Source organism: Pongo abelii, chromosome 10 (genome assembly GCF_028885655.2).
Source record: "Pongo abelii isolate AG06213 chromosome 10, NHGRI_mPonAbe1-v2.0_pri, whole genome shotgun sequence".
Taxonomy (NCBI): domain Eukaryota; kingdom Metazoa; phylum Chordata; class Mammalia; order Primates; family Hominidae; genus Pongo; species Pongo abelii.
The window spans coordinates 131,692,716-131,719,552 of record NC_071995.2 but is presented as its reverse complement, the minus strand read 5'-3'; the positions used below and the strand labels follow the sequence as shown (position 1 = coordinate 131,719,552).

General features: G+C 54.4%; 3 protein-coding genes across 6 annotated transcripts in view; 2 read left to right on the top strand and 1 right to left on the bottom strand.

The window, feature by feature from the left end:
• ANKLE2 (ankyrin repeat and LEM domain containing 2) overlaps positions 1 to 11,972 on the top strand; it is a 44,041-nt gene extending 32,069 nt beyond the window's left edge. For all 3 annotated transcript variants that reach the window (XM_024256679.3, XM_024256678.3, XM_054528476.2), the window contains exons 11-13: positions 7,439 to 8,033; positions 9,638 to 9,769; positions 10,206 to 11,972. In XM_024256679.3, coding sequence (XP_024112447.1) covers positions 7,439 to 8,033; positions 9,638 to 9,769; positions 10,206 to 10,407 — 929 coding nt within the window. In that variant the 3' untranslated portion in view covers positions 10,408 to 11,972. The remainder of the gene's footprint in view (positions 1 to 7,438; positions 8,034 to 9,637; positions 9,770 to 10,205) is intronic.
• On the top strand, positions 32 to 7,432 carry LOC134759538 (filaggrin-2-like). The gene is made up of 2 exons (XM_063712370.1): positions 32 to 6,021; positions 6,056 to 7,432. Exon 1 carries the CDS (start codon positions 3,883 to 3,885, stop codon positions 5,965 to 5,967), a length of 2,085 nt encoding a protein of 694 aa, XP_063568440.1. The 5' UTR covers positions 32 to 3,882; the 3' UTR covers positions 5,968 to 6,021; positions 6,056 to 7,432.
• A 2,962-nt stretch (positions 11,973 to 14,934) lies between the features above and the next one.
• Positions 14,935 to 26,773, bottom strand: PGAM5 (PGAM family member 5, mitochondrial serine/threonine protein phosphatase). Of its 2 annotated transcripts, none has more exons than XM_009248433.4 (6): positions 26,509 to 26,773; positions 22,563 to 22,741; positions 19,979 to 20,104; positions 19,742 to 19,830; positions 19,420 to 19,550; positions 14,935 to 17,004 (listed from the first exon to the last, which is right to left on the bottom strand). In XM_009248433.4, exons 1-6 carry the CDS (start codon positions 26,697 to 26,699, stop codon positions 16,854 to 16,856), a joined length of 867 nt encoding a protein of 288 aa, XP_009246708.1. In that variant the 5' UTR covers positions 26,700 to 26,773; the 3' UTR covers positions 14,935 to 16,853. The 2 variants fall into 2 exon arrangements, with proteins under 2 accessions (XP_009246708.1, XP_009246707.1); XM_009248432.4 differs by having other exon boundaries at positions 19,420 to 19,553; positions 26,509 to 26,772.
• Positions 26,774 to 26,837: the final 64 nt, after the last annotated feature.

The window sequence follows — 26,837 nt, the reverse complement described above, 5'->3', positions numbered from 1 at the left end:
GCAGAGCGCTTCACACGGTGCATATGAGACAGCAGGACGCAGAGCGCTTCACACGGTGCATATCAGACAGCAGGATGCAAATGCAAAGCGCTTCACACGGTGCATATCAGACACCACGTCGCAGAACGCTTCACACGGTGCATAGCAGACACCAGGACGCAGAGCGCTCCACACGGTGGATATCAGACACCAGGACGCAAATGCAACGCGCTTGACACGGTGCATATCAGACACCAGGACGCGGAGTGCTTCACAGGGAGCATATCAGACACCAGGATGCAGAGCACTTCACACGGTGCATATCAGGCACCAGGACGCTGAGCGCTTCACACGGTGCATATCAGACACCAGGACGCAAATGCAAAGTGCTTCACATGGTTCATATCAGACACCAGGTCGCAGAACACTTCACATGGTGCATATCAGACACCAGGATGTCGAGCGCTTCATACGGTGCATAGGAGACACCAGGACGCAGAGCGCTTCACACGGTGCATATCAGACACCCGGTCGCAGAACGCTTCACACGGTGCATATCAGACACCAGGACGGCGAGCGCTTCACACGGTGCATATCAGACACCAGGACGCAAATGCAAAGTGCTTCACATGGTTCATATCAGACACCAGGTCGCAGAATGCTTCACATGGTGCATATCAGACACCAGGATGTCGAGCACTTCACACGGTGCATAGGAGACAACAGGATGCAGAGCGCTTCACACGGTGCATAGCAGACACCAGGTCGCAGAACCTTCAGACGGTGCATATCAGACACCAGTACGCAAATGCAAAGCGCTTTACACGGTGCATATCAGACACCAGGACGCTGAGCACTTCACACGGTGCATATCAGACACCAGGACGCAAATGCAAAGCGCTTCACACGGTGCATATCAGACACCAGCACGCAGAACGCTTCACACGGTGCATATCAGACACCAGGACGCAGAGCGCTTCACACGGTGCATAGCAGACACCAGGACGCAGAGCGCTTCACACGGTGCATAGCAGACACCAGGACGCAGAGCGCTTCACACGGTGCATATCAGACAGCAGGGCGCAGAGCGCTTCACACGGTGCATATCAGACACCAGGTCACAGAACCCTTCACACGGTGCGTATCGGACACCAGGACGCAGAGCACTTCACATGGTGCATATCAGACACCAGGACGCAAATGCAAATTGCTTCCCACGGTGCATATCAGACACCAGGTCACAGAGCGCTTCACATGGTGCATATCAGACACCAGGACGCAGAGCGCTTCACACGGTGCATATCAGACACCAGGTTGCAGAACGCTTCACACGGTGCATATCAGACACCAGTACGCAAATGCAAAGCGCTTTACACGGTGCATATCAGACACCAGGACGCTGAGCGCTTCACATGGTGCATATGAGACAGCAGGACGCAGAGCGCTTCACACGGTGCAGATCAGACACCAGGACGCAAATGCAAAGCGCTTCACACGGTGCATATCATACACCAGGATGCAGAGCACTTCACACGGTCCATATGAGACAGGAGGATGCAGAGCGCTTCGCATGGTGCATATCAGACACCAGGATGCAAATGCAAAGCGCTTCACATGGTGCATATGAGACACCAGCACGCAGAATGCTTCACACGATGCATATCAGACACCAGGACGCAGAGCGCTTCACACGGTGCATAGCAGACACCAGGACGCAGAGCGCTTCACACGGTGCATATCAGACACCAGGTCACAGAACCCTTCACACGGTGCATATCAGACACCAGGACACAAATGCAAATCGCTTCCCACGGTGCATATCAGACACCAGGTCACAGAGCGCTTCACACGGTGCATATCAGACACCACGACGCAGAGCGCTTCACACGGTGCATATCAGACACCAGGTCGCAGAACGCTTCACACAGTGCATATCAGACACCAGTACGCAAATGCAAAGCGCTTTACACGGTGCATATCAGACACCAGGACGCCGAGCGCTTCACACGGTGCATATGAGACAGCAGGACGCAGAGCGCTTCACACGGTGCAGATCAGACACCAGGACGCAAATGCAAAGCGCTTCACATGGTGCATATCATACACCAGGTCGCAGAGAGCTTCACACGGTGCATATCAGACACCAGGACGCAGAGCACTTCACACGGTCCATATGAGACAGCAGGACGCAGAGCGCTTCACACGGTGCATATCAGACACCAGGACGCAAATGCAAAGAGCTTCACAGGGTGCATATGAGACACCAGCACGCAGAACGCTTCACACGGTGCATATCAGACACCAGGACGCAGAGTGCTTCACACGGTGCATAGCAGACACCAGGACGCAGAGCTCTTCACACGGTGCATATCAGAAGCCAGGTTGCAGAACGCTTCACACGGTGCATATCAGACACCAGGACGCAGAGGGCTCCACACAGTGGATAGCAGACACCAGGACGCAAATGCAATGCGCTTGACACGGTGCATATCAGACACCAGGACGCGGAGCGCTTCACAGGGAGCATATCAGACACCAGGAGGCAGAGCACTTCACACAGTGCATATCAGACACCAGGACGCAGAACGCTTCACACGGTGCATATCAGACACCAGGACGCAAATGCAAAGCGTTTCACACGGTGCATATCAGACAGCGGGACGCAAATGCGAAGCGCTTCATACGGTGCATATCAGACACCAGGACGCAGAACGCTTCACACGGCGCATATCAAACACCAGGACGCAAATGCAAAGCGCTTCACACGTTGCATAGCAGACACCAGGACGCAAATGCAAAGCGCTTCACATGGTGCATATCAGACACCAGGACGCAAATGCAAAGCGCTTCACACGGTGCATATCAGACACCACGTCGCAGAGCGCTTCACACGGTGGAAAGCAGACACCAGGATGCAAATGCAAAGCGCTTCACACAGTGCATATCAGACACCAGGTCGCAGAACGCTTCACACGGTGCATAGCAGACACCAGGACGCAAATGCAAAGCGCTTCACAGGGTGCATATCAGACACCAGAAGGCAAATGCAAAGCGCTTCACACGGTGCATATGAGACACCAGGACGTAAATGCAATGCGCTTCACTCGGTGCATATCAGACACCAGGACCCCGAGCGCTTCACACGGTGCATATCAGACACCGGGACGCAAATGCAAAGCGCTTCACATGGTGCATATCAGACACCAGGATGCAAATGCAAAGCGCTTCACACGGTGCATATCAGACACCAGGACGCAAATGCAAAGCGCTTCACACGGTGCATATCAGACACCACCTCGCAGAGCGCTTCACACGGTGGAAAGCAGACACCAGGATGCAAATGCAAAGCGCTTCACATGGTGCATATCAGACACCAGGACGCAAATGTAAAGCGCTTCACACGGTCCATATCAGACACCAAGTCGCAGAGCGCTTCACATGGTGCATATCAGACACCAGGACGCAAATGCAAAGCGCTTCACACAGTGCATGTCAGACACCAGGCCGCAGGATGCCGCACATGGTGCGTGTCAGACACCAGGACGCAGACTGCTTCACACAGTGCATATCAGACACCAGGACGCAGAGCGCTTCACACGGTGCATATAAGACAGCAGGACGCAGTGCGCTTCACACGGTGCATATCAGCCACCAGGACGCAAATGCAAAGCGCTTCACACGGTGCAGATCAGACACCAGGTCACAGAACGCTTCATACGGTGCATATCAGACACCAGGTCGCAGAGCGCTTCACACGGTGCATATCAGACACCAGGATGCAAATGCAAAGCGCTTCCCACTGTGCATATCAGATACCAGGGCGCCGAGAGCTTCACACGATGCATATCAGACACCAGGACGCAGAACGCTTCACACGGTGCATATCAGACACCAGGATGCAGAATGCGTCACACGGTGCACATCAGACACCAGGACGCCGAGCGCTTCACACGGTGCACATCAGACACCAGGACGCCGAGCGCTTCACACGGTGCACATCGGACACCAGGGCGCCGAGCGCTTCACACGGTGCACATCGGACACCAGGACGCAGAACGCTTCACACGGTGCACGTCGGACACCAGGACGCAGAACGCTTCACACGGTGCACGTCGGACACCAGGACGCAGAGCGCTTCACACGGTGCACGTCGGACACCAGGACGCAGAGCGCTTCACACGGTGCACGTCGGACACCAGGACGCAGAGCGCTTCACACGGTGCACGTCGGACACCAGGAGGCAGAGCGCTTCACACGGTGCACGTCGGACACCAGGAGGCAGAGCGCTTCACACGGTGCACGTCGGACACCAGGACGCAGAGCGCTTCACACGGTGCACGTCGGACACCAGGACGCAGAGCGCTTCACACGGTGCACGTCGGACACCAGGACGCAGAGCGCTTCACACGGTGCACGTCGGACACCAGGAGGCAGAGCGCTTCACACGGTGCACGTCGGACACCAGGAGGCAGAGCGCTTCACACGGTGCACGTCGGACACCAGGAGGCAGAGCGCTTCACACGGTGCACGTCGGACAGCAGGACGCAGAGCGCTTCACACGGTGCACGTCGGACACCAGGAGGCAGAGCGCTTCACACGGTGCACGTCGGACCCCAGGAGGCAGAGCGCTTCACACGGTGCACGTCGGACAGCAGGACGCAGAGCGCTTCACGCGGTGCACGTCGGACAGCAGGACGCAGAGCGCTTCACGCGGTGCACGTCGGACACCAGGACGCAGAGCGCTTCACGCGGTGCACGTCGGACACCAGGAGGCAGAGCGCTTCACACGGTGCACGTCGGACACCAGGAGGCAGAGCGCTTCACGCGGTGCACGTCGGACAGCAGGACGCAGAGCGCTTCACACGGTGCACGTCGGACACCAGGAGGCAGAGCGCTTCACACGGTGCACGTCGGACAGCAGGACGCAGAGCGCTTCACACGGTGCACGTCGGACACCAGGAGGCAGAGCGCTTCACACGGTGCACGTCGGACCCCAGGAGGCAGAGCGCTTCACACGGTGCACGTCGGACAGCAGGACGCAGAGCGCTTCACGCGGTGCACGTCGGACAGCAGGACGCAGAGCGCTTCACGCGGTGCACGTCGGACACCAGGACGCAGAGCGCTTCACGCGGTGCACGTCGGACACCAGGAGGCAGAGCGCTTCACACGGTGCACGTCGGACACCAGGAGGCAGAGCGCTTCACGCGGTGCACGTCGGACAGCAGGACGCAGAGCGCTTCACACGGTGCACGTCGGACACCAGGAGGCAGAGCGCTTCACACGGTGCACGTCGGACACCAGGAGGCAGAGCGCTTCACACGGTGCACGTCGGACACCAGGTCGCAGAGCGCTTCACACGGTGCACGTCGGACAGCAGGACGCAGAGCGCTTCACACGGTGCACGTCGGACACCAGGAGGCAGAGCGCTTCACACGGTGCACGTCGGACACCAGGAGGCAGAGCGCTTCACACGGTGCACGTCGGACAGCAGGACGCAGAGCGCTTCACACGGTGCACGTCGGACACCAGGAGGCAGAGCGCTTCACACGGTGCACGTCGGACAGCAGGACGCAGAGCGCTTCACACGGTGCACGTCGGACACCAGGACGCAGAGCGCTTCACACGGTGCACGTCGGACACCAGGAGGCAGAGCGCTTCACACGGTGCACGTCGGACACCAGGAGGCAGAGCGCTTCACACGGTGCACGTCGGACACCAGGTCGCAGAGCGCTTCACACGGTGCACGTCGGACAGCAGGACGCAGAGCGCTTCACACGGTGCACGTCGGACAGCAGGACGCAGAGCGCTTCACACGGTGCACGTCGGACAGGAGGACGCAGAGCGCTTCACACGGTGCATGTCGGACAGCAGGACGCAGAACGCTTCACACGGTGCATATCGGACACCAGGACGCAGAGTTGCTTCCAAAGCACAGATGCACTGAATGGAAAGATCATGATGGAAGAGGTTAATATACACAAAATCTAAAAACATCAATGATGGCCGGGCACGGGAGCTCACCCCTGTAATCCCAGCGGCCGGGCATGGCGGCTCACACTGTAATCCTAGCGGCCAGGCATGGCGGCTCACGCCTGCAATCCCAGCGGCCTGGCGCGGCAGCTCATGCTGTAATCCCGGCACTTTGGGAGGCCAATGTGGGTGGATTGCTGAAGCTCAGGAGTTCGAAGGCAGCCTGAGCAACATAGTGAGACTCTATTTATTTGTTTAAAAAAACAAATTTTCTAATAACTAGAGATTTGAATCTGCTAAAATACAAATTAAAAGATATACAGTTTAAACTGTGTGTGTGTGTGTATGTGTGTGTCTGTGAGTCTGTGTGAGTTTGTGTGTGTAAGGTCAAAATAGAACCATTAGCCCACAAGACACCTCATTTATAAAACAAAGCCCCTGGAATGATAGAAAGAAGATGAAAATGAAAATGATATATGTGAAACTAAGAAGCAGTGACTCTTAAACGGTCACCTGTGACTAAACCACAGAACTAGGGCGACGTCAGTGCAGTCGTTTTATGGGAATCATTGAAATCTGACCTTGCTGTGTTGTAGCTGACGGTGGCACAGAACTCATTTCTGTAAAGTGGCCTCATTTACAGTGTTGTCTTGTGACTATGTACATTTTAATTAGTAAATATTAAGTAAAGTTGATGCATTTCCTAAGTAGCAGGAGCCACAGCTCAAGTCTTCTGGATCCTCCTGTGGCCACAGCCGCCATCGTGAACACCAAACGGGACATTTCTGTTGCCTTCGCACAGTGCTGCGCTCAGGAGCTCTTCTGTGTTATCTTCACAGCTAAAGCGCAGCAGTGCTACTTCATGGAGTTGTTCTGGACAGTCTTCCGGGATCCTCTGGGGCACTGTGACACTCGGAGCCCCTGGGGTCGAAGCAGATCAGAGCTGGAGTGAGAGCTGGAGGGTGGCTGGGGGTGCAGGGCAGTCATCTGGCCCATCGCCTGGGCTGCCCTTGGCGTTTTCATGTCCCTGCCTTTGAAAGAAAAGTCAGCCTGGCAGCTTTGTTTTTTCCTCCTCCTCTGAAATAGGGTCTCACTCTGTGGCACAGGATGAAAAGCAGTGGCATGATCACAGACCCCTGCAGCCTCCACCTCCTGGGCTCAAGCGATCCTCCCACTTGAGCTATGTTGCCCAGGCAGTCTCGAACTCCTGGGGTCCAGCGACCCCCCTGCCATGGCCTCCCAGAGTGCTGGGATTGCAGGCGTGAGCTTCTGTGCCTGGCCTCCAGCAGCCTAATTGTGTCTGCAGGGTCCTGTTTGCCCTTTTCCAGGAAGTCATGTGGGTGGTTTTCCATCCTGAAATCTGATGAGGAGGTTTTAAATGTAAGAGTTGCTGTTGCTGGGGTCACGGCAGTTGGTCGTGGACGGAGCAGAGCAGCTCTGTGGCTTCCTGTCGTTCCCATCACTGAAGTGCTCCTTGTTGTCCTCACAGGCAGCAATTCCATTTCCGTGAGGGCGTTTCTAGATGAAGATGACATGAGCTTGGAAGAAATAAAAAATCGGCAAAATGCAGCTCGAAATAACAGCCCGCCCACAGTTGGTGCTTTTGGACATACGAGGTGCAGTGCCTTCCCCTTGGAGCAGGAGGCAGACCTCATAGAAGCCGCCGAGCCGGGCAGTCCACATAACAGCAGAAATGGGCTCTGCCATCCTCTGAGTCACAGCAGGACCCTGGCAGGCAAGAGACCAAAGGCCCCCCGTGGGGAGGAAGCTCATCTGCCACCTGTCTCTGATTTGACTGTTGAGTTTGATAAACTGAATTTGCAAAATGTAGGAAGTAGCGTTTCTAAGACACCAGATGAAAATACGAAAACTAAAGATAAGATCCTGACTTCAAGAATCAATGCAGTAGAAAGAGACTTGTTAGAGCCGCCTTCTCCCACAGACCAACTCGGGAATGGCCACAGGAGGACAGAAAGTGAAATGTCAGCCAGGATCGCTAAAATGTCCTTGAGTCCCAGCAGCCCCAGGCACGAGGATCAGCTTGAGGTCACGAGGGAACCGGCCAGGCGGCTCTTCCTTTTTGGGTAGGCATGTGTTGCCCTCTGCACTCACTCTTCTTCCCCCCTCCCCTCCTCCTTCCCTTCCCCCTCTCCTTGCCTCCCCTCCCCTCCCCCTCCCCTCGCCTCCCCCCCGCCTCCCCCTCCCCCTCCCCTCACCTCCCCCCCACCTCCCCCTCCCCCTCCCCTCGCCTCCCCCTCCCCTCCCCCTCCCCCTCCCCTCTCCTCCCCCTCCCCTCACCTCCCCCTCCCCTCCCCTCACCTCCCCCTCCCCTCGCCTCCCCCTCCCCTCCCCTCGCCTCCCCCTCCCCCTCCCCTCGCCTCCCCCCCCCCCGCCTCCCCCTCCCCTCCCCCTCACCTCCCCCTCCCCCCATCCCCTCACCCCATCCCCTCCACTCTCCTCTCCTCTCCTTTCCTTTTTTCTTTCAGATGGAGTCTTGCTCTATCGCCTAGGCTGGAGTGCAGTGGTGTGAACGCAGCTCACTGTAACCTCTACCTCCCAGGTTCAACCAGTTCTCTTGCCTCAGCCTCCTGAGTAGCTGGGACTACAGGCACCTGCCACCACGCCTAGCTGATTTTTGTGTTTTTAGTAGAGATGGGGTTTTGCCATATTGGCCAGGCTGGTGTTATTGGCCAGGTTGGTGTCAAACTCCTGACCTTGTGATCCACCAGCCTCGGCCTCCCAGAGTGCTGGGATCACAGGCGTGAGCCACCGCGCCCGGCCTCCATACAAGCGTTTGTGTGGACTTGCCGTGTGCGTTCAGTTCCTGTCTGAGTCCAGCTTCTAGATGCTCTTTCTGGGTCTTCCTCCGCTTGGACTGTGGGGTGATCCTAGTGTTTGCTGTTATTTGCTAGGGATGTGCCTGCCACTGGTGTGAATCCTTCTAGGAAGAAAAGCCATCTTGGGGTCAGTCTCAATCTAACGGGATAAATGTCCCTAACCTTCTGGTACTGAGCACTCTCTGAGGGTGCAAATATGCAGAACTGCATTTTAACAGCGGGTGGATCCTGTTACCATAGAGAATGCAGGTGTGCACCCAGAGGCAACTCCTCCCTGGCTCCTGCTCTTCTCATCACAGAACAGCGAGTCTGCATCCGCCTCCCTGGCCTTGGGAGATGCCTCCCTCTGCAGAGCGGCCCTCGGCTCCCTGAGAGCTGATGCCCTGATGTGCTGCTGCTGGTTCCCTGGTTCCATCTCCTCGGGCCAGATCGATCCTTGCACACTGTTGTTTTGTGTGCTGGGTTCTTGAGTTTAAAATGTAGTGATATTTTGGCCGGACGCGGTGGCTCACGCCTGTAATTCCAGCACTTTGGGAGGCCGAGGTGGGTGGATCACAAGGTCAGGAGTTCAAGACCAGCCTGACCAAAATGGTGAAATCCTGTCTCTACTAAAAATACAAAAAATTAGCCGGGCGTGGTGGCAGGCACCTGTAGTCCCAGCTACTTGGGAGGCTGAGGCAGAGAATTGCTGGAACCCGGGAGGCGGAGCTTGCAGTGAGCCGAGATTGCGCCACTGCATTCCAGCCTGGGCGACAGAGTGAGACTCCGTCTCAAAAAAAAAAGTAGTGGTATTTTAGAAGTCTTTATGTTTTTACCAAAGATGTTTTTGCTTCTTTTATTGTGCTTTCTAGAGAGGAGCCGTCAAAACTTGATCAGGATGTTTTGGCCGCTCTTGAATGTGCAGATGTCGACCCCCATCAGTTCCCGGCTGTGCACAGATGGAAGAGTGCTGTCCTGTGCTACTCACCCTCGGACAGACAGAGGTATGTGGGGCCCGGACAGCCTGTCACCCGCGGGGCAGCTTTTGGAAGCTTCTGCAGGGTCCAGTTCCAGTTCATGCGAATGTACCAGTGGCTCTTCCCAACACTGGCAGGCCCGTCAGCCAGGCTGTGGATTTGGGTGTTGTGGCTCTCTGCACACAGGACAGAGCTCCGGTTGGGTGGAAAAGCTGAACGGGTCAGCTGCTGACAAGCTGAGGGCTAGAGGGATGGAAGCAGCAGGGTTTCTACTCAGATCACACAGGATTCTCCTGGAAACCCCCATGAGCTTGACTCTCCCAGTGCCCACGGTGCCAGGGTTCAGCAGTGCGTCTCCTCCGCCCGGGCGCGTGTGCCTGAGTCCAGGGCCGTTACTCTCTGACTCTCGCTGTTCATCTCCAGGCTTGCCCGTCTGCTAACAGTTCTTTCTTGCTTTCCGCAGTTGGCCCAGTCCCGCAGTGAAAGGAAAGTTCAAGTCTCAGCTGCCAGATCTCAGTGGCCCTCACAGCTACAGTCCGGGGAGAAACAGCGTGGCTGGAAGCAACCCCGCAAAGCCAGGCCTGGGCAGTCCTGGGCGCTACAGCCCCGTGCACGGGAGCCAGCTCCGCAGGATGGCGCGCCTGGCTGAGCTTGCCGCCCTGTAGGCTCGGCGCTGGGCTCTCGGTTTGTTCTTCATTTTTAAAGAAGGAAGGGTCATATGTTTATTGCTAAACTATCAAAAAGGAATATATTCTGATTAAATTATTACTTCTCACTTTGAGGGTGTGAGAATTTTAGATTTAAATGTTCTATATAAAACTTAGATTTCTGATATTTTGGAAGAAGTTAGAAGTTAATGAAAGCAAACTCAGATACCAATTTTCTGGAAAATATCCATGTGGTAATAGCAGACTTTTTAGGTGGCAATTTCTAGGTCTGAAATGTAGCAGAGGAAAGGGTGCTGAGGCAGTTGCAGACAGGCAGCCCCGTACTCACCTCATCCGACAGACACTGTGGACGAGGAGGGGCTTGGCAGAGGCGTGAGCACCGATGTCCCCGCGATACCTGCGCTCACCAAGATGAACTGTTTGCCACCCTGTCTTTTCCTTGGGGGGGTGGTGGCATCTGATGGTGGCAGAGTCCCTGTTGGTTTGCCCGTGGGTCTCACGGTTCAGACAGAGTGAGGTGGACGGCAGGGATCAGGGAGCCAGGAGTGCGCCTCAGACTCGCAGCAACCATTATGATTTGGGTTGTTCGGAATATTTAAATTACTGATCAGAAGATAAAAGTAGCTTTTCTCTTGGGAAGTCTTGCAGCCCGTGGGAGTGATGCCAGGAGCCACACAGAGCTCAGCAGCAGTGGCGCCAAGGTGTTCCCTGTTTCCTCAGCACGTGAGCCTTCACCGCCTGCTTCATGCAGGGGCCAGTGTAGCAGTAATACAATCTACAAATTGTTGTGTTTTGAAATTTATCCTTAGGCTTTGTTGAGCATAAATGATTATACGATAAAGGTATCCTTTATTTTGGAACTCATTTCAGCTGGGATCTCCTGTATGCAGAGTGTTGCATTTAGAGGTTTGAGTCCCATCTTGGTTTCTTGCCGTGTTGACTGTAGCCTTCACCTTGGCTTGAATGAAGGTCTGTGGTTGGAATGTGTGAGGAACCGCTGAGGTGCTCAGGAGGTGCTAACTGGAGGTCGGTTTCTTCCTGGGTGTTACGGGCAACTGCTCACACAGTTGTTTCTGTGTGAACATTTCCAGTGTTTAATCCAAAATGAAAACCCACCAATGCTTTTGCTAACTTCAGTGCCTTTTATAAATCATTTTTAAATTTCCTGAACTTGCTTTTTGAGGATATACAGTGATATTAAGTAGACGCAGGATTGTTTTTGTTTGTAAAAATTTCTGAATTGAAACTTTGTTTAAAAAAAGGCTTATTTCTTTCATATGACAAGAGACAGGTCAGGAATATTGGAATCAAGATTTAAATGTTAAAATTCGATTTTGTTACACAGGGTGTCTTTATTTGTTTTGTAGCAGACAAGATCTAGATCCCAGACAGAAACAACACATGCTATTATTCTAAAAAGCAGCATTTTATAAGGCACCTTGGTTCTCAAAAGAAATCAGAATATGGATATTCGTAGTGATGATCTGTTTTCTCTAAAATCTTACCATATTGTCTGTATATGGTTGTAAATTCAAATGGAAAGTAAAAGGTTTTGGCCCTGATTTTGTATGTGGACCACTGCTCCTGATTTTCCAGGTCTTAGGCCGCCTTTGACTGTTTCTCCGTTTGTTTGTGGGCGGTGATTCCAGTCCCAACGGAGGCATTCTCGTGTGTCCTGGGGGGTTATGTCCTTCACAAAACACTTAATGAAATGAATTACTTCAAAACCGCGTGGTAATAATTGTAAGCTTTTGGAAAGATCCCTCACCTGTGCCCAGGCACACGGCACTGTTTTGGTTGGACGGCCATCAACCTGGGCGCCCTCAGATTCGCTTGCTGTTTTTAGGCCCCTTTCTTGACTCGGTCGTGAAAGACTTTTTGGCATCCGTTAAAAGAGCACAGATTTCACCATTGCTCTTGGCAGTGGGAAACTTTGGTGACATTAACAGTTGCTGTGGTAGCTTTGGTTGGAAAGTGCCCTGCTCCAGCATGGTGGCAGCTGTGAGGGGAGGCGCCCGGTGAGTCTGCTGCTCGTTTCTGGGGTAAAAGCAGCCATGGTGCTGCGTACCAGCCGTGGGAGTGCCAGCGGCGCCATGGCAGGGACCACAGGCAGGTCTTCCAGAGCTGTGTGGATGTTTCCAGAAGCCTGCAGTTTTCCCAGGTAAGGGCTGATGGTGGAACCCTCGTTGGGGCCCGGCTGTGCATGCGGGGCGCAGGCGTGTTTGTCATGGTTGGAAACCCTGTGACTGCTCCAACTGCAGATTCCCACCCACGCTCCCTCCTAAGAAAAGGCTTTGGGATAAATGTCAGCATGGCGGCCCCTGGCAGCTGGCCGCCATCTGGTGGCATTGCCGTTCCCACCAGTCTCATTGAGGCTTCTGGTGTGCAGTTTTCACTTTGGCCAGACGAGGGTATCGTTACTAACATTTGAGAAGTCTTCAGTCTGTCCCAAACCAGGGACAGTTTCCATCATTGACGTTGCTGGGCCCCTGTAACTCACCCAGTCCAGACGCCCTCAGCCTTCCCCTCGTGCAGCTCCCCATGCAGGCGTTCACAACACGCACACTCGTGCGCTGAAGATCCCTGGGGGCTGCCCTGACATGGGTCAGCTCCTCACTCCCCAGTCTCCTGCCTGCCCCTCCCTGCCTTCTCCCCGGCCATACCTGCCCTGAGTCCAGCATTCAGAAATTAGACCCCCACCAGCTACCAGCCAAACTGGGAGCCATCCTCACTTTGCTAATCTACATCCGTCCCAAATGCAGAAGACTGGAAAAGGCCATTTAAGGAAGAACCACTTAGAACAGCAGGTATTTTAGAAGGGAAGTCTACCAGGCACAGTGGCTCATGTGCTTTGGGAGGCCGAGGTGGGCGGATCACTTGAGGCCAGGAGCTCGAGACCAGTCTAGCCAGCATAGTGAAACCCATCTCTACTACAAATGCAAAAATGAGCCAGGTGCAGTGACGCACGCCTGTAGAACGAGCCACTTGGGAGGCTGAGACATGAGAATCGCTTGAGCCTGGAAAGCGGAGGTTGTAGTGAGCCGAGACGGTGGCACTGCACTCCAGCCTGGCTGACGGAGCCAGAGTATGTCTCAAAAAAAAAGTTCGCTGGGAATTTACTCTAGAAAAAGAAACTAAAAATTATTTAAAGTTTCATATTCAAGAAACTTAGGTAATCATCTGTGGCCATACTACCCTGAACGCACCCAGTCTCTCTGATCTTGGCAGATAAGCGGGGCCTGGTTATGACTTGGAGTGGAGGCTGCCTGGGAATAGCAAGGGCTGTAGACTTGAAAAACAAAAATACAGGTTATCATTGCTGTATGCAATTAGTCACACACTGAGTTTGTGGCTTAACTTTTCAAAATCCTTGACTTCAAATTTGACTTAAGCAGCATAATCAGGTTTTCTTCCCTTTTGGGTATTTTTTTTTTTTTTTGGCAGAAGGATTTGACGACTCTTTGTCACTGGTTTCTTGTGATCCATTGAAAACTGCTCATGGTTTCCCATCCGCTTCCCCCTTTAGACCAGGTAGTCTGTCCAGATCTTCCCGTGAGTGCGACTCACGTCTATGACGCGAGCGTTGGGAGTGGCCGTGGGCTGCGCAGGGCATCGGGGCCAGCTGATGTGTGGTCATTCCACATTGTGATGAGCTTTGTTGCCCAGCAAACCTCCGGCAAACCTGCGCCTGCTCTGAGCATTGCCTCAGTGCCAGGCATGCTAGCCCTGCTCCCACCTCCAGGCTTTCCTACTTTACAGAGGAGCCGGGGCCCTAAGCAAAACAAAGGCTTAGCCCTGCAGCGCTGCCCCATCCCTGGAGGCGCAGCGTTGGGGCTGTGGCGTGGGCGCCCTGTGCAGCTGACTTAGAGCATCCCGGACTGCTTCCTCGCGAGCCTTGCTCCCGTCTGAGGTCAAACGTGAGCGTGCCTGGTATTTGTTTTTGAAGTTGGCGCGGCCCTGGCTAATCAAACTATTTCTAGACAATGGCGTATGGTTGCTGTGGCTGTTGTCTCCACAACCATTGGTCAGTCTTGCTGTCCTGGTCAGGGATTCGGAAAGGGCCCAGGCCACTGGCAGAAGTCCTCCGAGCAGGCAGCTGGTGCGATGCAGGTAGAGGCGTCAGCCACGGGGAGACAGGACGCTGTGCAAAAGGTTCTGGTGACACCATCGTTTCTCACAGTGCACAAGTTTCCTTTTTTTTTTTTTCTTTTTAGATGGTGTCTTGCTTTGTGGCCCAGGCTGGAGTGCAGTGGAGCGATCTCGGCTCACTGCAAGCTCCGCCTTCCGGGTTCAAGTGATTCTCCTGCCTCAGCCTCCTGAGTAGCTGGGATTACAGGCGCCCACCACGCCTGGCTAATTTTTGTATTTTTAGTAGAGACGAGGTTTCACCATGTTGGTCAGGCTGGTCTTGAACTCCCGACCTCATAATCCACCTGCCTGGGCCTCCTAAAGTGCTGGGACTACAGGTGTTAGCCACCATGCCCAGCCGAAGTTTCATGTTTTTAACACAGTCACAACTAGTCCTTTTAAAAAAAACAGTAAAATTTTATTATGCAGTCATTTCCAAAGTAGACAGAAATAGATCAGATATCCCAATTGTATTGACTACCGAAAATAGTCACAACCACTTCATAGAAATTGTACTGTTTTTCCTAAATTAACAGAATATTTGGGCACACGCAACATGTTTGAATATTTTAATCCCTGGCCAGGCGCGGTAGCTCACGCCTGTAATCCCAGTACTTTGGGAGGCCAAGGTGGGTAGATCACGAGGTCAGGAGTTCGAGACCAGCCTGGCCAACATGGTGAAACCCCATCTCTACTAAAAATAAAAAATTAGCCAGGCATGGTGGCAGGCGCCTGTAATCCCAGCTACTTGGGAGGCTGAGGCAGGAGAATCGTTTGAACCCAGGAGGCAAAGGTTGCAGTGAGCCGAGATCGCGCCACTGCACTCTAGCCTGGGTGACAGAGTGAGACTCCGTCTCCAAAAAAAAAAAAAAAAAAAAAACAAACCCACACATTTAATCCCTAAGCATAAAAGATTAACCGGAGGCAAACTAAGATTGAGCTGTCAATCTGGAATATTTTACTCAATAAGGGCAACCCCTTATTAGGCTGTCACTAGCGTATCACCTCAGCCGAGACCAGCATGAAGGTCAAAGGCAAAGCCACCTCTGTAGACCCACCTTACCTGCCCCTTCCCTGTCTAGTCACCTGTGCAGCTGGCTAGTCCCTCGGCCCCTAAAGGCCTAATCAAGTTGGTGAGTTCAGACCCAACATCATCAGGAATCTGTAAATTTGGAGAAACTTGTTTTCAAAGCAAAAACCCAGATGAAGAAAAAAAATTTTTTAGGCCGGGCACGATGGCTCATGCCTTTAATCCCAGCACTTTGGGATGCTGAGGCGGGTGAGGGTGAATCACCTGAGGTTGGGAGTTCGAGACCAGCCTGACCAATTCTATATTGGTTTCTCCATGAAACCCCGTCTTTACTAAAAATACAAAAAATTAGCCAGGTATGGTGGTGGGCGACTGTAATCCCAGCTACTCGGGAGCCCAGGCAGGAGAATCACTTGAACCCAGGAGGCAGAGGTTGTGGTGAGCCGAGATCGCACCACTGCACTCCAGCCTGGGCAACAAGAGTGAAACTCCATTTCAAAAAAAAAAATTGCTTTAAGTCTCCCTCGGTTGCCCAGGCTGGAGTGCAGTGACACAATCACAGCTCACTGCAGCCTCCAGCTCCTGGGCCCAAGTGATCCACCCACCTGAGCCTCCCAAGTAGCTGGGATTCTAGATGCCCAAGACACACCCAGCTAAGTTTTGTATTTTTAGTAGAGACAGGGTCTCGCTATGTTGTCTTGTCCAGGCTGGTCTTGAACTCCTGAGCTCAAGTGATCCTCCCACCCTGGCGTCCTGAGTAGCTGGGAATACACGTGTGAGCCACTGTGCCCAGCCAGAAAATCTGTAATTGACAAATATTTAAGGGACAAGAGGGTTTTAAGAAATTAAAAGGATGTATGAAGTGAAGTGAGTTGTGAACAGAACCTGGGGGCCCTCCTCATCCACGTGCCTCAGTCACCCTCGTGCCTGACCAGCTTTGCCAATGGAGCACGGACCCTCAGCACGGGTCAGCTGTGGGTGCAAACATGGTGGTCTGGGTCAGGCCTCTTTCAGGTCCCCACAACAGGCCTGACTTGTGTGTGAGACGGTTTCACCTTAAACCCCACGCCATCCTGGGGGTTCATGGTCAGGTATAAAACCCTGCAGAGAAGTCAGGCTGTCTGATCCCAACTCCCCCCTTCTCAGCCTGGTCACAAGTCAGTCCCCAGATGCAGCATTGCAGGTTTCTACTTTTCCGCTGGTCTCCTTGGGAACAAAACGTAAGCATGTGTGGCCTGTGCAGGGAGGACAGAGGGAAGGAGAGGCAGGAGCCCTGCGGGCGCCCTCAGGATCGGGTGATCTTGTCGGGAGGCATGAACCCCGTGTCCCCGAGGGTCCTGAGCGCAACTCGGCCGTTGGGTCGGATCACCAGGTGGGTGATGCTGCCGTTGTTGAGGGAGAGCCGGAGCCAGCCTTCGGGAGGAAACTGCAGTGCTCTGGGGAGAGAGAGAGAAAGAGCAAGTTAGAGCCAGGGGGCTCTGTCCTTAAAACGGGCTGAGGTAGGCCGGGCGCGGTGGCTCACGCCTGTAATCCCAGCACTTTGGGAGGTCAGACGGGTGGATCACGAGGTCAGGAGATCGAGACCATCTTGGCTAACACAGTGAAACCCCATCTCTACTAAAAATACAAAAAATTAGCCGGGCGTGATAGCAGGCACCTGTAGTCCCAGCTACTCGGGAGGCTGAGGCAGGAGAATAGTGTGAACCCGGGAGGCGGAGCTTGCAGTGAGCCGAGATCGCACCACTGCACTCCAGCCTGGGTGACAGAGCGAGATTCCATCTCAAAAAAAAAACAAAAACAAAAAACGGGCTGGGCTAGAGCCAGGGGGCTCTGTCCTTAAAAGAGGCCGGGCTAGGCTGTGCCAGGGGGCTCTGTTCTGCAAACAGAGGCTGAGACCCTCAGTAAGAAGTCTCAGAGCAGCCTCAGGGCCAGGGTACACATCAGCCGAGCCACTCCTGTCTTCAGTCAGGGCTTCTCGGGGAAGATGTGGCTGGGATCAACATGAATTGAGCCATCACACTTGGGGACCTGCCCTCTTTAGGACAGGGGCCCAACCCCAACTCAAGATTTGCACAGATCAGAACAACGCTGACTTCTTATGGGGAAACAATTTAATTTCTGCTTTTCCCATATAAAAAAAAGCAGGGAGCAGCCAGTTAGTGCAACAGGTCCCTTTCTGGGAAAGCAAAGAACGGAGACGGGATCTACCCGCCATGGCATCTTCATGCACTTCTTAGGCACAATTCGCATTTGTGGAAAAGCTCGGTGTTGCCATCACCGCCTCTGAGCCACCCACCGCCCCGTCGCAGGGGGCCGCATGGCCACCCTCACGCTGCTTCCCGAGCCTCCTCAGGGCTGCCTGGCGGCGCTGGCCAGAACAGCACAGCCATCCTTGTGTCCAGGTGCACCTGCCTGGCCCTCACCACTGTGTTGACTCAGGTCAGCTCCACTCTCCCGCCCGTTATTTCTGTGCATTTTTAGCATTTGTGTCACCTCGGGGTGACTGTGTCATGGACACAACAAGGTGGTGGTGGCAGCATAGAAGCCACCCATATGGCTCATTCACAAGCACAGTCAGGAGGCAACGAACGACTCACAGCAAACAGGTACTCACTTAGCCTGAGGCCACACCACCCAGAAGCTCCAACCCCTAGAAAAGCTCTATCTGGTCTGGAGCCAAGCTTGAGAATCTCGGCCCCTACATCCTCGACTTTCTGGGAGCTGCTGCTCTTCTGACCATGGTGCTCCCAGCAGCCCCAGCCCTGGTGACAGGCCCAGGTGACAGGCGGGCAGAGACCAGGGCCCAGCCTCACACGGCATCACTGACCAGTGCCGTCCTGTCCTCCCACCACGGGACTCGTCACACACAAGAGGGCCCCCTCAGCTGCAGAGCCCACACACACATTTCCTAATGGATCCAGAGAACAGGCAAATTTGTTTCAAATTTGCATTTAGTGAGATTTGGCCAACACTTCTGACTGTTTCAAGTATGTAATCATAGAGCTGGCCCTGCCCCACAAAGGACCCTCTAACATGGCTGCAGCCCTGGAGCTCCTTAAAGAAGTGGCTGCTCGCAGGGTGGTGGCAGGGAAAATGCAACCTGAACCCGGATCATTCTGTGGTGCTGAGAGTGGGGCACCAGGGCAGGTTGGGGGACAAGGGCCCCCGACGGAGCAGCCCAGGCAGCAGCGTGACTCAGCTGTGGCCTCGACCCAGAGGGGAGTGGACGCCCCGTGCCGTCACGCCGGCACACGGGTGGGAGTGCCCACAGGTCAGCAAGTGAAAGAGGTCAGGACCCCAGAAGCACAAAAGCCCCAGCAGACAACAGCGGTGGGATGCTGCCAGTGGGATCCAGCCAGAGGCAGAAGGTGGTTGGCCGAGTTTGAGGGAAAACAAGATGTTCAATTACAAAGAGAAAATAACCAGGCCAGTGCGGACGCCCAGCATGCACCGTACCCAGGACCCCACCCAGCACACACCCCACCCAGGACCCCACCCAGCACACACCCCACCCAGCACGCACCCCACCCAGCATGCACCCCACCCAGCACACACCCCACCCAGGACCCCACCCAGCACACACCCCACCCAGGACCCCACCCAGCACACCACAGGGGCCCCTCCCTGTCTGCACTACCCTTGCCCAAAACAGGCTCATGAGAAGCTCCAAGTAACACGCCACCTACCGCGTAACTGACTAGGACTTGAGAGGAGTGGACGCCCAGGGGCTAGTGAGGCCTGACTAGGTGGCATCGGCAGTGGAGGAGGGTCTCGCTTGGCTTCTTCCTTCCTCATGCTTTTCTCTAAGTCTGAAATTATTTTAGGCCACGCCCAGCCCGGCAGCTGCCTACCTGCACACGATGTAGCGGATGACGTTGGCATGACAAATGAAGATCTCGTAACTGTCCTCCTCCTGCCTGGCATCTGCGCGGTGGATGTAGTTCCGGAAGGCAGCCTCGATCCGGGCTCCGTCTTCGTAATACTGCTGGGGGCAAAGTGAGGAACCGTCAGTGTGGAAGTACACGGGCAAGGCGGGCGTCAGGAGGACAGACTCCATTGCCACCCGGGGAAGCCCGTGGGACGGCCGGGCACGTGGTGGATGGTGAGCCCAGCAGGGCCGCTGTGCCCAGGGAAGGCGAGGACGACAAAGCTGCTCCCTGGGGAGGTTTTTACCACAGCTTCTGGCTTCCAGTGAGACACGGGCGGGTCTGGCTCGATGGGGGCGCCTTCCCGCAGCAGGTCTGTGCTGACTTTGCAGACGCCTGGGGAGAAGCACAGTGAAGCCCTGGGTGAGGCGGCCCCGCCGGCGGAGATGCTGTGACCTCCTGGTGGGCAAGAGCTCAGGCCCCGCGGGGCCCTGCCACCAGCCCTCCACTGCTGCAAGTATGAGGCCCCACGCCCAGCACTCACCTGGCAGGTGCCGGCTGATGATATCGGTGGTTTCTATGGCGCGGGTCATAGAGGAATGGACGATTTTATTAAACTTCAACCCCAAGCTTGCGAGGCGGAGCCCAGTGAGTTCAGCCTGCTCCCGACCTGGAAGGTGAAAGGCACCTGAGTGCCGCACCTGCACCCCCTCCTCCAACCTCAAACACCCCCTCCTCCACCCACAAACACTCCCTTCGCCAACCACAAAGAAGCCCTCCTCCACCCACAAACACGCAAACACGCTCTCCTCCAACCACAAACACGCCCTCCTCCGCCCGCAAACACCCCCTCCTCCTCCCGCAAACACGCCCTCTTCTGCCCACAAACACGAGCCCCGATCAGGCAGCAAGCTCAGCCGATGGCTCCTGCCCTCCCGAGGCTTGGGCCAGGGGGGCTGGCACTCAACTGTCTTCACCCCCATACAGGAAAAAAAATGCATCTGATTCCATCAATGGCAGAAGCAAGCAAACCGGACGGTGGCTGGCGCTTGGTGGGGCCCAGAGGTGGTTTCTGTGTGCCCCCATGTCACCCTCAACTATGCCCAAAACCTGAGCCTCAGGGGCCCCCAGCCACGCGCCATGACAGAGGCCAACACAGCAGGACCTAAACACCCCGAGCTGCTACGTGGGGGCCGGACACCAGTGCAGATGCCTTTTCTCTTGTGAGCTTTTGCATCCAGGTGAAAACGCCTCAGGAAGGCCGAATCCACTGGATGCAGCCACACCTGCGTCTGTCACTCCACTTTCTTTGTGCACAAGCAGCCGGGACAGCTCTGGGGGCTGGGGGGAGGCGTCTGTGGAGGACAGCCCTGCACATTTTTACTATTTGAATTTTTAATATGTGCATGAACAGACACTATCCCATTCGAAGAACTTTTCAAAATGTAAACTCTACCTTAGCCCACCCCGCATTTCCTTCTCTAGGCAGGCATTTCCTCCACAGATCCACCTGCACAGGGACACAAGGACAAGGTGGAAGGACCCTCCTGGACGCTGTCTAGGCAGTGTCTGCCAGTGGGGACAGGCGGGATCCTGTTGCTCAGTCCCGCCTGTTCAACAGGGCATTGAGGCAGATGCCAGGCCGGGCGCAGTGGCTCACACCTGTCACCCCAGCACTTTGGGAGGCCAAGGCGGGCGGATTACGAGGTCAGGAGTTTGAGACCAGCCTGGCCAATATGGTGAAACCCCGTCTCTACTAAAAATACAAAAAAAAAAAATTAGGCCGGGCGCGGTGGCTCACACCTGTAATCCCAGTACTTTGGGATGCCGAGGTGGGTGGATCACAAGGTCAGGAGATCGAGACCATCCTGGCCAACATGGTGAAACCCCGTCTCTACTAAAAATACAAAAAATTAGCTGGGCGTGGCAGCGTGTGCCTGTAGTCCCAGCTACTTGGGAGCCTGAGGCAGAAGAATTGCTTGAACCCAGGAGGCAGAGGTTGCAGTGGGCCAAGATGGCGTCACTGCACTCCAGCCTGGGTAACAGAGCAGGACTATGTCTCAAAACAAAACAAACAAACAAAAAAGCAGACGCCAGGCATCAGGCCTGTGAGTGCCGCAGAGAAGGGTCTTCGGCAGCAGGTCCAGGTGAGCAGCGGAGGGCACAAGCCACGCCGCTTTCCAAGGCATCAAGCAGGTATAAAACCGCTGCTGGGATATGCACTGCATTTGGTCTCATGCAAAGATCTAACAGTTAAGGGCTTTTTTTTTTTTTTTTGAGACGGAGTCTCACTCTGTCACCTAGGCTAGAGTGCAGTGGTGCAATCTTGGCTCACTGCAACCTCCACCTCCCAGGGTCAAGCAATTCTCCTGCCTCAGCCTCCTTATTAGCTGAGATTACAGGTGCCTGCCACCGCACCCGGCTAATTTTTGTACTTTTAGTAGAGATGAGGTTTCGCCCTGTTGGCCAGGGTGGTCTCGAACTCCTGACCTCAAGTGATCCACCTGCCTCGGCCTCCCAAAGTGTTGGGATTACAGGTGTGAGCCACCGTGCCTGGCCAAGGTAAGGACATTTTTTTTTTTTTTTTTTTTTGAGACAGTGTCTCGCTCTGTCGCCCAGGCTGGAGTGCAGTGGTGCGATCTCAGCTCACTGCAAGCTCCACCTCCAGGGTTCACACCATTCTCCTGCCTCAGCTCCCCGAGTAGCTGGGACTACAGGCGCCCGCCACCACACCCGGCTAATTTTTGTACTTTTAGTAGAGATGAGGTTTCACCCTGTTGGCCAGGCTGGTCTCGAATTCCTGACCTCAGGTAATCCGCCCGCCTCGGCCTCCCAAAGTGCTGGGATTCAGGTGTGAGCCACCGCGCCCGGCCAAGTTAAGGACGTTCTGAAAAGCTTGTCTTCTGTCCAAGTTCAGCTGACAGTTACTGGTAATAATGTGTGATTCAGGGGTGATGGTCTTAGACATGGGCCCCAGGAGGCCCAGTGCCCCAAGCACTTTCAAGAAAGCTGACCAAGGGGGTCCGCAGAGGACCTGCACCCAGTCACATAACCAAGGTGCCAGCAGAGGATATGCACCTGGCCACATAACCAATGGGGTCCACGGAGGATCTGAACCCACCACATACCCAGTGGGGTCAGAGTGCGGTCCTTCTCCAGAGAGCCATCCACGTGGTACTGGGAATGCCTGATGAGGAAGATGTGCCGTGTGGCCTTGGCTTTGTAGTGGTCCAGCTTGGACGCCAGCTCTTCTTCCCCAGATTCCACGTTCTTCTTCCGCACGTTGATCAGAGACAGTGGTTCTCGCCTGATGTTGAAATACAAGATACGTCCTTGTGATCTCTGTTCCCAAGTTTGAGTTTTTCTGACAAGACGTTATTTCCAAATTGTCAGACTATTTGGGAAGAGCATGGAGAGAAGACAAGGCCCTCGGCACAGCCCTGGGGAGGCCTCTCTGAGCATACCACCACTCTCCCTCCCACAAAGCTAGTGCCAGGTCTGTTCTGAGTGATGCGCTGGAGAGCAAAACAGACAAGCAAAGCCCTGTGCATCTTCTTCTCTAATGAGAGGCAGACAGTGAACAGCAGGAGACAGACTACCCCGAACGCAACTGTGGGTACGGAGAACGCCAGGATAGGAAAGAGGACAGCGGCTATTGGGGGGCAAGCGGAAAGTGTCCACGGGGCCAAGAAGGCCTCCCTGACCATGATGCTTCAGCAGAGCCTAGAACTGCAATGCCCAACAGTAGCCACTAGCTGTGAGGATGTTTCAATTCAAAATTTAAGCAAAATTAAATAAAATTAAAACATCATGTCCTCAGTCATACTAAGCACATTTTAGACCCTCAGGCCGGGTGCAGTGGCTCACACGTGTAATCCTAGCATTTGGGAGGCTGAGGTGGGCAGATCAACTGAGGTCAAGAGTTCGATACTAGCCTGGCCAACATGGTGAAATCCCACCTCTACTCAAAATAGAAAAAATTAGCTGGGCTTGGTGGCACACGCCTGTAATCCCAGCTACTTGGGAGACTGAGGCAGGAGACTCACTTGAACCTGGGAGGCGGAGGTTGCAGAGAGCTGAGATCGTGCCACTGCACTCCAGTCTGGGCGACAGAGTGAGACTCCGCCTCAGAAAATAAATAAACAAACAAACACTCAGTGAGGAAGAAAATATTCCCATTATGAAGGCCTGTTCCAGAGCTGCTGGAATCTGAAAAAGAGTGGATCCCAGCACTTTGGGAGGCCGAAGTGGGCAGATCACTTGAGCCCAGGAGTTCAAGACTAGCCTGGGCAACATAGGGGGACCCCGTCTCTACAAAAATATTAAAAAATTAGCCAGGCAAGGTGGTCCATAGCTGTAGTCCCGGCTACTCAGGAGGCTGAGGTGGGAGGATTGCTTGAGCCTAGGAAGGAGCCACGATCTTGCCACTGCACTACACTGCGCTCCAGCCTGGGCAACAGAGCGAGACCCTGTCTCAACAGCAACAAAAAAAGTTCAACACAGCAGAGCTGGGAATAGCAAAAGTCGAACCTGCTGGTATTTACTCACTGAGACAGTGGCGGAAAAGGAAGCTGTGGAAGGGCATGGTGGTGACTGAAGGGCTCCGTTTGGGCCACGCTGACCTGGGGGCCTGTCATAAACCAGGCCAAGACTCAAATTGGCAGGTATGGGGGAGTCAGGCTGAGCCACAGAAAATATTTAGGAGCTATAGGCACAGAGACAGGAAGCCGTAAACTGCATGAGACCTCCAGGAAGAAGCTGGAGATTTCACCAGATGAGGCTCTGGAACTTTCCAGTGTGGACACGTGAGACTCAAGAAGAAACACGCAGTTTTCTAGCACCTCCCTGTAGTTGCTCATGCCTTCTGTCTGTATGAGTCTTTCCCAGCCCACAAGGCCCAATTCACTTCTCCCCAGACATGACAGGCAAATACAGAACACCTGCTTAAAAGAGAAAGGCTGGGCTCAGCTCCTGGTTCTACTTCAAGTTCTTTTTTTCTTTTTTGAGACAGAGTTTCGCTCTATCACCCAGGCTGGAGTGTAGTGGCACGATCTGGGCTCACTGCAGCCTCCACCTCCTGGGTTCAAGTGATTCTCTTGCCTCAGCCTCCCAAATAGCTGGGACTACAGGTGCGTGCCACCATGCCTGGCTAATTTTTTTGTATTTTTAGTAAATACAGAGTGTCACCATGTTGGTCAGGCTGGTCTCGAACTCCTGACCTCAAGTTATCTGCCCACCTCAGCCTCTCAAAGTGCTGGGATTACCGGCATGAGCCACCACACCCAGCCTACTTCAAGTTCTTTAACAGCAGAGTGAATCTGTTTCCTTAAAAAGACCTAAGAAATTCAGAATATTGATTCAGAATTTCTGATTTTTCAGAATTCTGATTTTTAAAAAAGAATATAACAAGCTGGGCATGGTGGCTCATGCCTGTAATCCCAGCACTTTGGGAGGCTGAGGCAGGAGGATCACTTAAGGTCGGGAGTTCAAGACCAGCCTGACCGACATGGAGAAACCCCGTCTACTAAAAATACAAAATTAGCTGGGCATAATGGCGTTTGCCTGTAATCCCAGCTACTCGGGAGGCTGAGGCAGGAGAATCGCTTGAACCCGGGCAGTGAGCCGAGATTGCACCACTGCACTCCAGCCTGGGCAACAAGAGGGAAACTCCGTCTCAAGAAAAAAGAAAAGAAGGAAAAAGAATATAACTCCAGTCTAATCATGAGAAAACCTTCAGAGAAGTCTCAATTGAGGGACCTTTTACCAAACCCCTGACCAGGACGCCTCAAACAGTCATGATCGTCAAAACAAGTCTGAGAAATTGTCACAGCCAAAACGTGCCTAAGGAGGCATGAAGACTACTTGTCATGTGGGACCCCAGAACAGAACCGTAGATAAAAGCTGAGGAAATCTCAATGAAGCATGAACCTTAGTTAATAGTAATGTATTATAAACTAATATAATAATTATAATTAATAATCTACGTTTTGGCTCATTAATTTTGATATATACCCCATGCTTAGTGTATGATGCTAATAGAGGAAATCAGGTTAACAAAAGATAAAAATCTAATATAAAGTATCTAACGCAACCACAGTAGTATAATTCTGTGCTCCCTTTGTTAAAGTACTGAGCACAATGAGGAGTTAGGACTGGGCAAACCATCCTTGCCTCTAGAGCAGTCCTGGCCGACAGAAACAGAATGCCAGCAACATGTGAAATTATACATTTTCTAACAGCAACATTAAAAAGAAACAGGTGAATTTCGATCATACTTTTAATTCAATATGCTAAAAATACTATTTCAACACATAACTAATGTTAAAAACCTACACTACTTTTTTTTTTTTTTCCTTTGAGACGGGCTCTGTTGCTCAGGCTGGAGTGAAGTGGCGGGATCTCGGCTCACACTGTGCAGCCTGGAACCCCTGGACTCAAGGGATCCTGCTACCTCAGCCTCCCGAGTAGCTGGGACCACAGGCCCGCGCCACCTCCCTCGGCTAATTTTTTTTGTATTTTTTGTAGCGATGGGGGGTCTCACTATGTTGCCCAGGCTGGTTTCAAATTTCTGGACTCAAGCGATCCTCCGGCCTCGACCTCCCAAACGCTGGGATTACAGGCGTGAGCTACCGCACCCGGCCCTGCTTGCGTTAAGTTTAAATTGACGTAAACTAAGCATTCCCTTCAGGAATCACACGAGCCATATTTCAAACGCTCAATAACCGCACGCGGCTCGCAGGCGCGCTCCTGCAAACGCCCCTGGAGGAGGCCCGGCTTCCACCTCAGTCTCGCCCCAGCCCGCGCTCCGGCGATGGCACCCAGGGCGGACTCGCAGGGGCGGGGAGAAGGGCGAGGACGCGACGGAGCTCGGCCCACAGAAGCCGGCGGGAAGGGTCCGCCGCCCCCAGAACCCTCCGCGCAGAGCGGCCCCGGAAAGCGGCTCCTCCGCTGGGGGAAGCGGACGGCGACCCCAGATTCCGACCCCATCGCAACCTTAAACCCGATCCCGATCCCAACGGTAACACCGGCCCTGACCCCCACCCCGACCCCGGCCCCAACCAGCCCCGAGCGCACCTGTCCCAGTTGGGGTCCCAGACGCCGGGGCCCGGCCGCGCGCCCCCCGCCCAGGCCGGCGGCTCAGCCGGGCGTGGCTCCGCGTCCCCGCCTGCGCGCGGCTTCCCTACCACCACGGCCGAGAAAAGCACGGCGGCCGAGCCCCCCGCCAGCCCGCAGGCCGCCAGCTGCAGCGCCTGCCGGAACGCCATGCCGCCAGCTCCCGCGCCGGCCCGCTCATGCACCCACGGCCCCTACGGCGCTCCGCGAGGGACACGCTTCCCCGGGCTATCGCTTCCGGGCGGCGGGGGCGGAAGTCCCGCCTCCTGGGGCGCGCAAGGGCGCGGGGC